At 48.3% G+C, this 10,000-nt stretch overlaps 1 protein-coding gene across 1 annotated transcript in view; it reads left to right on the forward strand.

The window, feature by feature from the left end:
• The window catches only part of KSR2 (kinase suppressor of ras 2), a gene marked incomplete at its 3' end in the record, with an annotated part of 186,466 nt that extends 184,198 nt beyond the window's left edge, over positions 1-2,268 (forward strand). The window contains exon 19 of the mRNA XM_081892157.1: positions 2,245-2,268. Coding sequence (XP_081748283.1) covers positions 2,245-2,268 — 24 coding nt within the window. The remainder of the gene's footprint in view (positions 1-2,244) is intronic.
• Positions 2,269-10,000: the final 7,732 nt, after the last annotated feature.

Genomic DNA, 10,000 nt, shown 5'->3' on the forward strand with positions numbered 1-10,000 from the left:
GGTAAAGGGCATTTCCATGCGCTGCTCTGGTTTGCCAGAAGCGGCTTAGTCATGCTGGCCACATGACCCGGAAGCTGTACACCAGCTCCCTCGGTCAGTAAAGCAAGATGAGCACCGCAACCCCAGAGTCGGTCACGACTGGACCTAATGATCAGGGGTTCCTTTATCCTTACCTTTACACTGACCAGCAGCTGCTCTCTAGGATTTCAGACAGGGAGTCTCTCCCAGCCAGATCTGGCAATGCCGGGGATCAAATTTGGCAGCTTCTGCGTGCAGATCAGATGCTATGCCACTGAGTTACAGGGTTTACATATGCACTATACAGTGGAACCTTGGTTCCTGAACTTAACCCGTTCCAGAAGTCCATTCGACTCCCAAAACTGTTCGAAAACCAAGGCACAGCTTCCGATTGGCTGCAGGAGCTTCCTGCACTCAAGTGGAAGCTGCGTTGGAGGTCCAGCTTCTGAAAAACGTTCAAAAACTGGAACACCTACTTCTGAGTTTTTCTGCATCCGGGAGCCAATTTGTTCATCAACTAAGCCGTTCAAGAACCAAGGTTCCACTGTACATTTAAAGCACTAGGTGACATTGCAGGAGGTTGGGCTACCCTTTGGTAGATATTACAGCTGTCTCCTGATGGCTAAAACAGAAGGGCTGCAGTGATAAACATATGTGTTTAGGGAGGAAGTTCATTGACTGGAATGCCTGGACAGACAGAAATACACTCTGCAGGCACTCACTTGCTCCTTCCTTGATAAATCCTCATGTTGCTGAGCTGGGTGTTTTGAGCAGGTTGCAAGGCAGTTCCAACTGGGGTCCAGTTAAGCCATCAGCTCGCACAGACATTTATGTCAAGGGCTTATCAGCAGCCCAGCAATGATAAAATAGCTGGCTTTAGGAATTCTAGCCGAGGCCGCCTGGTGCTTGCCTCCAGCGCCACTCACTGCGCTGACAGATCTCCCTCGGGTATAAATTTGGGGCTGTCCCCAACACACACTCACATCCGTTGCTAAGCCAACTGCCTGCTCACAGCTTGAAGTGAGCATTGCAAGATGTTTCTTCTCCTTCCCGGGCTCAGAGCTTGGGGAGGGCTTTCAAGAGGGGGAGAGAGAGAGAGGCCTTTGAGCTGGAACTGTGCCTGTTGCAAAAATTCTTTCCACCCCAGACTTTCTGCTTAGCAAATAACTAAGAGCCAATGTGGTGTAGTGATTAGAGGGTTGGGCTTGGGAAACCAGGGTTGGAATCTCCACCCCACCCCACCCTGCCCTGCCCTTGGACCAGTCACTGCCTCTTAGCAAAACCTATCTCAAAGGGTTGTTATGAGGATAAAATTATGGGGGAGGGGATCACGTATACCACCTTGAGCTCCTTGGAGAAAAAATTGGGACAGAAACGAAATTAGATAGGTAGGTCAGTAGGTAGAGCTTTTTGGAAGACCAGGCCAATGGTCCACACACTTTTATATATATATATATTTAAAAAATCTCTTTTTTAGTTTATTTATTTCATAAAATTTATATAACATGTGATTATATATATTTTTTAATCCCTCAAATAATTGTCATAAATTTTAAAAAAGAAAGTCAGTGAAAACAGATGAAAGCAACTATTTAAAATTTAAAACATTTAAATATAATTAAAATCAATGATAAGCTAAAAACCACATCAAAGTACCTGTCTGGATAGGCTTGCCAAAACAAAAAAAAAATGTTTTTATCAGACACCAAAAAGAGAACAATGAATCCATCTGCCTGATGTCAATAGGCAGGGAGTTCCAAAGTGTGATTGGAAGCTCGATAATAATAAAAATAATTGGAGTTCTTTCCGATTATTAGGACCAGCGGTTTTGGGATTGGCATTATTGAGCAAAAAGACTGGCACCATGGTCAATGAAATAAATACCCCACAAACACACAGTGAGGTTGGTGCATTAAGGCAAGTGGGGCAACACCCCACCAACCTTAGTTGGCCCCCACCAACCTGCCTTCTGGTTTACTACCAAATCAGGGGGATAGCACTGCTCGTCTGCTTCCTCCTCCTCCTCCTTAGTCTCAGCATTGCCCCTTGTAGAACTCACAAACCTAGCATCAGTTGGCTCAGCCTGCCACTGGCTCTGGCGCCACCTAGTGTTGGGCTCCCTGCTTTCTACCCTACCCAGGATGCCGTGAGATGAGCCTCCAAAGGGATTGCATTGCCTCATTTGCTCCATCCTGTTTCACCTTCCTTCTCTCTGTTTCCTTCCAGGCTGTGATGGATGGCTCAAAATGACGGTGCCTTTTGTACGCTTTTCTTCCTCTCCTCGACCACCACCACCTCCTCCTCCTCCTCTTCTCCTTGTTCTGTGAGAAGGCTGGAGCAGGGAAGCGAAGCTTGGGAGCGCTCCTGAGGACAAGGAGACATGGCCTCGCTCTGGTCTCTGGAAGGGGGAGCGCCTCCTGGCTAGCTGGAGGAGACCACACTCTGCCAGGGGGTCAAGAAGGATCCCATGAGCGGGTGAAAATCAGGTTCGATGCCAGATAGCCCCTGCCAGGCAAGTGGCAGAGGGGGATGCCCTCTGCTCGCCCTCAGGGTGCGAAAGACGTTGGAGGGCCAGTTGGCGGCAGGTGGTCTTTGAAACCCTCCCCAGCGTTGATTCTTGCTTAAGTGGGGGCAACAAACCTCATCAGACAGTCAAAGGTTCTTAGGACCTCGCCAGCACCCTCTGAAACCAATGGAGGAGAGGGATAGAAAGAGTGTGTGTAATATTTTGTTTTTGTTTCGTTTTATCCTGTTTCATTGCACCTAGTGGTGGAAGTGAGGTTTTCAGCTGTTTCCCAACATAGGGGTGTGTGGGGTGTGTGGGGTGTGTGGGGTGTGTGGGGTGTGTGTGTGGTTTATTTGGGGAAGGAGGCCTTGTCTCTAGAACCTTTCAAGAACTCCTAAAGCCTCAGGCCCCCGGAGATCTAATGTGGCCCTCTGAGCCTCTCTCCTTGGCCCTTGGAACTCTGCCCAGACCATGCCTCCAAGGCCACACTCCTCTCTGCCCCCTGCTGTGCCCCCATTGGTTAATTTTCCCTGGCTGGAATGTGTCCTTGAACGGTGATAATACCTCTCCCTTGCCTGGATGGAAAGTTGGGTTTGCACATGGACTTTTGGTCACACCCACCACTGGTATGTGGCCCTCAGAAGGTTGTGCACAGGGGAATGTGGCCCTCAAGCTGAGAAAGGTTCCGTCCATGCCATCAGTGATGGTATATTTATTATTTCAGCCCTACTTCACTGTCTCTGTTGCTTCATCTCTCTCTCTCGGTTACACATGCCAGATGTCAGGGTGTGAGAACAGGATGCTAGACTAAATTCACCCATGGATTGGCCTGATCCAGCGAGGCCATTATTATGAAGTCTCCTCCAACTGTATGATTCCTTAATTCCCAAATTTGCCAAGAAGCTATTTCACTAGGAATAATTCATTCTCCTTAAGTGCCGGAGAGCTGGCTAGCTTCCTGTTGGCGGGCTGGGAACAACAAACCCTCTTCCTGCTATCTTAGCACCTCGACTCCCCTGAGGAACATGCTGGTCTCCACAGTCGTTTTTTAGCCCTTGTCAGCTGGCAGATATTCAGCATGGTGAGAAGCGAGCAAGGCGATCAGGATGCCCCAACAGAGAGGCAGTGCAGGATCTTCAGGAACAGCAAATTGGTGCAGAGAAGTGGCCACTGTCGGTAGCACACCCACATGGGAGCAGGTATGCGTGTCTCTCTCTCTCTCTGTGTCTCAAGCTCTTGTGCAAAAGCAAATCATTCCGCTATAGGTGGAATAGAGAAACTTCTTTGGTTATGCTGATGGTGGTACTTCACTAGCTAGCTAAAGTCATTACCTTAATTAAGGGACTGGCTTGGCAAACTTGCTGTTATGCATTCCTCCCCTACAGATACAGGACCCCAAGGATTAGAAGAGACTTGGGGCATCATGCAGACTGACCCCTCCCAGCAAACTCATAATAGTGTGCATAAACAACGGTCATATCCTATGTGAATTAATCCGCATGTGCCTTGTGTTCAGACCAGGGTTTCCCCAACTTGGGTCTCCAGCTGATTTTGGACTACAACTCCCATCATCCCTGACTAGCTAGGGATGATGGGAGTTGTAGTCCCCCAAAACAGCTGGAGACCCAAGTTGGGGAAACCCTGGTTTAGACCCACAGCATGTGGTGGCAGAAACCCTAGAAGCTGACATTGTTGAAAGGTGCGGAGAAGGCTTTCTGTGAAGGCTGGTGAGAAGAAGCCCTGCACAACTGCCTGAAATCGAGAGGGGGCGGGTGGGGAGGGGGAAAGTTCTGCAGCTCGTCGAGGCAAATCTGTAAATAAACCCACGTCTCTATGGAGCCTGCACATAAATCTGAGCTACCGGATGACCCGTGCTCCTCCCTCGGATCTCCTATTAGATGGCATTGTGGTGATTTCCCTTATATTCTGAAGAGGGGGCTATTTTTACACTGGATAAATATCAGTCGATAAAAGCTGGGGTTAAAGAGGGCTGGTGGGGGGGAGGGGCTACATAGCAAAGATCAGGGAAGGGTGTAGAGAGAAAAAATTTAAAGATTTCTTATGATTAATGGAGACTTTCAAAAATAAGAATGCCCGGTGCAAATGATAGACTGGCATCCTATCAATTCATGGAAATTCATGCCGAGTGCTAGACAGCTCCCTCCCCTTCTGCACCATTGTGTAGCAGATGGTCTCCTCTTGAACTCCTGGTTCTACCCACCAGCACATCCAAAATCACCGGTAGTTTTTGCTGCTTCCAACTTCCCCAGGGAATGAGAACTGAGAAGAGGCACGAGAACCTAAAGGCAGCCCTGCTGGCTCAGCATCCTGTTCTTACACATTGGCCAACTAACCACCTTTACGAAGCCCGCAGGCAAGACCTGAGCTCAACAGCACTCTCCCTTGCTTTTTGCATTTCCCGGCGGCTAGTATTGCTGCCTTCAACAGTGGATGTAGAATATAGCCCTTGTGGCTCGTAGCCACTGATAGCCTTTTCCTCCTCCATGAACTTGTCGAATCCTCTTTTGGTGGCTGTCGGTGCTTCTTGTGGAAGGGGGTTCCATGGGCCTCATTGGGTGACTGTCTGATGATAGCCTAAGCAGAGCTTTCCCGGATCAGGCCATCTAGTCCAGCATCCTTTTAGCACAGTAGCCAGCCAGATGCCCCAATGGGAAAGCCCACAAGCAAGGTCCTCAGCGCAGCAGCAGCTACAGCGGGTACGCTTTGCACCGGGAGTCCCGAGTTCAACTCCTGACAACTCCCCCTGGAAGAGCGCGCAAAGCAGACATTTCTTGTATGTTTAAAGCTGCAAATGAATTTTAGTTTGGTCTTATGCAAGAGGTGTGTGGTCACCAGGAGCTGGAGTCTAGCGTAGGCAAGCCGTCGGAGCTAAAACACGGTGTCAGTGAAGTGAACTCTTTATTCGAGAAACCAAAATGCTGCAGGCCTAGTGATCCCAGTAGGTCTTGCTCCAACAAGGACTGAAGGTCCCCACCTTCCCAAAGCTTCCTCAGGCTCCTTCTCTCCAAGGTCTTTCCCAAGTAACCTGCACACAACCCCCCTCTGCTATGTCTTCTTAATTTCTCTGCGTGGTTTAGGAGACCAGGGAAGGGGGGGAGCTGGTTGCAGCAGGAGGAGGAGACTCCCTGGCTTCTTCAGCAGCCAGCCTCTCTCTCTCCTGACCGTACTCCCGTCCTGCCTCCATTTCTGCCTCTGATTCTGGGCTGCTGTCTGCCACAGCCTCTTCCTGCTCACTAAACTCTGTTGCCCCTTCAGTTTCTGACACCCTTTCCTCCCATCTGCTCCCTCTTCTTCCTCTGACCAATTAGCATTCTCCCACCACCAACCCCACTGGCTCTGAGCCTTCTTCCCCTGGGGGTACCCCAGTTGGTGTCTCCCACCACTCTGCAGCCAGCCAGTCCATGACAGCAGTCAATCATTTGTTGTGAAGGGTCCAGAAGTTTCCTTCCAGTTGTTTGTTTTGTTTGTTCATTTGTTACATTCATATCCTACCTTTTTCTCCAAGGAGCTCAAGCTGGTGTGCATGGTTCTCCTTGTTCAATCGTCACAACAACCCTGTGAGTTAGACCAAGAGGCAACCACTGGCCCCCATGGCCACCCAGTGAGCTCCATGGCTGGGTGGGGAGATTTGAACCCTAGTGTCCCAGGTCCTAGTCTGACTGTCTAAATGCCACCTTGAGCTCCTTGGTAGAGAGGGGGCGGGACTATAAATGTAATCGGTTTTTTGTTTGTTTGTTTAAAGGGAAGTGAGAATATGCTGCAACATTTTGCTGCAGCTCCCATTAGCTCAGTCCAGTAGCAGCTCGTGAAATTCCTGACATTCCGGATCTCAAACTCTATACCAGAGACTGGTGTGCAGATGTTAAGCTGGGAGGGCTTGAGGGTGACCAAGACATTTGAAACCTCTGCAAAACTCCAGGGATCCCATGCACCCTTGTTCTCAACGTCCCATGGTGCACATTGTGTACGTGGGGTGGGTGTGGGTGGGGGGGTTACGACGTTATGAAAACACTGAGCATTGGGGAAACTTTGTTGGCCGTTTTGACTCCATTATCTGTAAAATACAGTTTCCACCTTTTGTACATATGAATATAGACTCACAACCTGTATGTATGTATATGGCAACATGCATACGTATTTGCCAAATCTCAGACACTGTACAGGTTCTTTTTCTTCCTCTTCTTCTTAATTAATGGCTGCTTTTTGTTTTCTCTGTGTTGGTTCTGACTTGACAGAGTGAGCTGTGGTACATCATTGCAGGCACAATCAAAAGTGGAAGCTCTCCTGTGCGAACCCCAGTAAAAGAGCGATCCTTTGTGGCAGAGCTCTTACGCAGCTGCCATCCATACAGTCACAGAATCATAGTCACTCTGGCCAGTGACCAAAATAAACCTATTCATTCCTTCGCAGAATGGTAGAGTTGGAAAGGGTCCTCCAAAGGTCATCTAGACCAACCTGCTGCGATGCAGGAATTGAAGCCTTCATTATTATTCAATTGCAGAATCCCCCCCGCCACCCCAAAAGCATTTGCAACAGGATACGAATAGCAGAGCATTCCCCTGAGAATTGTGTCTCCCTCCCCCTTTCATTTAAAGATTTCTTTCTTTTTTTAAAAGAACATTATAAATAACTGTATATGGAATATAAATATATCTATTTTGTGGTGGTTGTTGCCGAATTCTTGTCACTGGAAAACAAACAAACCAACATTGACTCTAGTGCAAAAGAGGGGGCGGGGGGGTGGATCACGTAGAGAAAACAAAAACAAAAAAATCCCCCACCCCAAACTCTGAACTGGAATGAAAATATAAGGCACGAGGGTTCTTCTTTGAGGATTGTAAATTTTGTACAGGACCATTTCTAAAAGTTTTCTACACTCGAAGGAAAAGTATTTATTATTTCTGCCGTCTGACTGGGGTGTGAGTTGCTGTGGACTGTAAAGAATAAAAATAATAAGAAAAATGGGTTGCTCTCTTCTTCTTTTTTCTCTTGTGCTTTTGTGTGGTGTTCGGTGAGGTTAATTCTGTATGACTTACTTATGCCAATAAAGACTTTGAAAATGATGCCATTCCATTCCATTCCTTTCTTTCTTTCTTTCGTTCCTCTAACTCCTCACCTTCTGTATTTTTTTAAGAATAGTATATTTTTTAAATTCGTTTTCAATGATGCCTAACAAAATATAAGAAGACAGCTTGCTTGCTTGCTTGCTTACAGTATATCCCACCTTTTTCTCCAAAGAGCTGAGGGCAGCGTAAACAGTTCTACCCCTCCTCATTTAATCCCCACAACAATAACCTTGCGAGGTAGGTTAGGCTACATATCTTTGAAGGTGACCCAGAAACTACAACTAATCCAGAATGCGGCAGCTAGACTGGTGACTGGGAGTGGCTGCCGAGACCATATAACACCGGTCCTGAAAGACCTACATTGGCTCCCAGTATGTTTCCGAGCACAATTCAAAGTGTTGGTGCTGACCTTTAAAGCCCTACATGGGTAGGCAAACTAAGGCCCGGGGGCCAGATCCGGCCCAATCGTCTTCTCAATCTGGCCCACGGATGGTCAAGGAATCAGCGTGTTTTTACATGAGTAGAATGTGTCCTTTTATTTAAAATTAATCTCTGGGTTATTTGTGGGGCATAGGAATTTGTTCACCCCCCAATATAGTCTGGCCCCCCCACAAGGTCTGAGGGACAGTGGACCGACCCCCTGCTGAAAAAGTTTGCTGACCCTGCCCTAAATGGCCTCAGCCCAGTATACCCAAAGGAGCATCTCCACCACCATCGTTCTGCCCAGACACTAAGGTCCAGCGCCAAGGGCCTTCTGGCAGTTCCCTCGCTGTGAGAAGTGAGGTTACAGGGTACCAGGCAGAGGGTCTTCTTGGTAGTGGTGCCCACCCTGTGGAATGCCCTCTCATCAGATGTCAAGGAAATAAACAACTATCTGGCTTTTTGAAGACATCTGAAGGCAGCCTTGTTTAAGGAAGTTTTTAATGTTTGATGTTTTATTGTGCTTTTTAAAATCCTGTTGGAAGCTGCCCAGAGTGGCTGGGGAGGCCTGGCCAGATGGGTGGGGTATAAGTAATATTATTGTTATTATTGTTGTTGTTGTTGTTATTGTTATGAGAGGCAGTGGCTGGCCCAAGGTCATGCAGTGAGCTTCATGGACAAATGGCCCAACTCAGTATAAAACAGCTTCCTGAGTTGCTGTGGCTTCTTTTGTGTTTGCTTAATGCAAAAGAAGTCCAAAGTGGGGAATGGGATTGTCAGCAAAGGGGTAAACATGATACCATTCATCTCAGGTAAGAAAACATGGAGGAAAGGAAGGTGTGGTGCTGACCTTCATTACCACTGATGCCGAAAATATTTTCACCTTCCTCCTGGCATTTTGCATTTGCAACGCGATAGGGTGGCAGATTCCCTTACCATGCCATAATGTTTGTGATGACAAGGTCTAGATGACTCTGCTCCTCTAGAGAGCCATGGCACATAAACAGCCCGTTGCAGGCCCCACTGAAAAATTGGGTCTCGGTGGAACCTAGGAAGCTGCCTTACAGAGCGTAATACCATTAGTCTAGCTAGCTCAATGCTGTCTACACTGACTGGCAACATCTCTCCCAGGTTTCAGTCATGGACTGGCTGGATCAAGAGGACTGGTGGGAGGGACCAGCCGGGGAATCCACAAGGGGAAGAAAGCTCAGAGCCAGGGGATTGGTGGTAGGACAACCATTAGCGGATGTCAGGGGCTGGACTGAGGAGGAATGGTGGGAACTGCCTCCCCTTCTTGCAACTTCCTGAGAAGAGGAGGGCAGTATAGATTTAGAACAGTGGTTTGCAGAAGGTCACAGTTTGGAGGCTGCAGAGGGGAGGAGCTGGGAAATATTGAGAGAGCAGCAGGAAGAAGAAGCACCAAGGGAGAGACAGCTGACACACTCGGTGTCTCTTGAAAGCCTTCCTGACCACCCCCTTCCCAGAACCAGGTGTGCCTTGAGAGTAGTAGAACAGAAAGCTCAGAGGCAGAAAGCACAGATCAGTTGGCCCAGGGGTGACATAGAATAGGAGGGGCTAAGGGGGTGGGACTTTACTTGGAGCAATGTGATTATGTAAGAGAGACCGCATTCCTTTCTCTCTCTCTCTGTGAATATTGAATAAACTACTTGGTAAGAACTCTTCTTTTTTATCTGTTTCTTGGCATCCCACCATGGGAGGAATAGGATTCCCTGAAGCATTGACAGTGGTCAGAGGGAGAAGTGGGAGAAGACTGGTAGGAGGTGGTGTCGGAAGCTGAAAAGGCAACAGGCTTTAGTGAGCAGGAAGAGTCTGTGGCAGAGAGCAGCCCAGACCCAGGGGCAGAAGCGAAGGTTGGAGAGGAGGAGGGCCAAGAGGCAGAGATGAGGCAGGATGCTGAAGAAGTCAGGGGGTCTCCCCTCCTGCTGTGACCAGCTCCCCTTCCCCTGGT

Source organism: Podarcis melisellensis, assembly GCF_964234715.1.
Source record: "Podarcis melisellensis genome assembly, chromosome: 16".
Lineage (NCBI taxonomy): Eukaryota > Metazoa > Chordata > Lepidosauria > Squamata > Lacertidae > Podarcis > Podarcis melisellensis.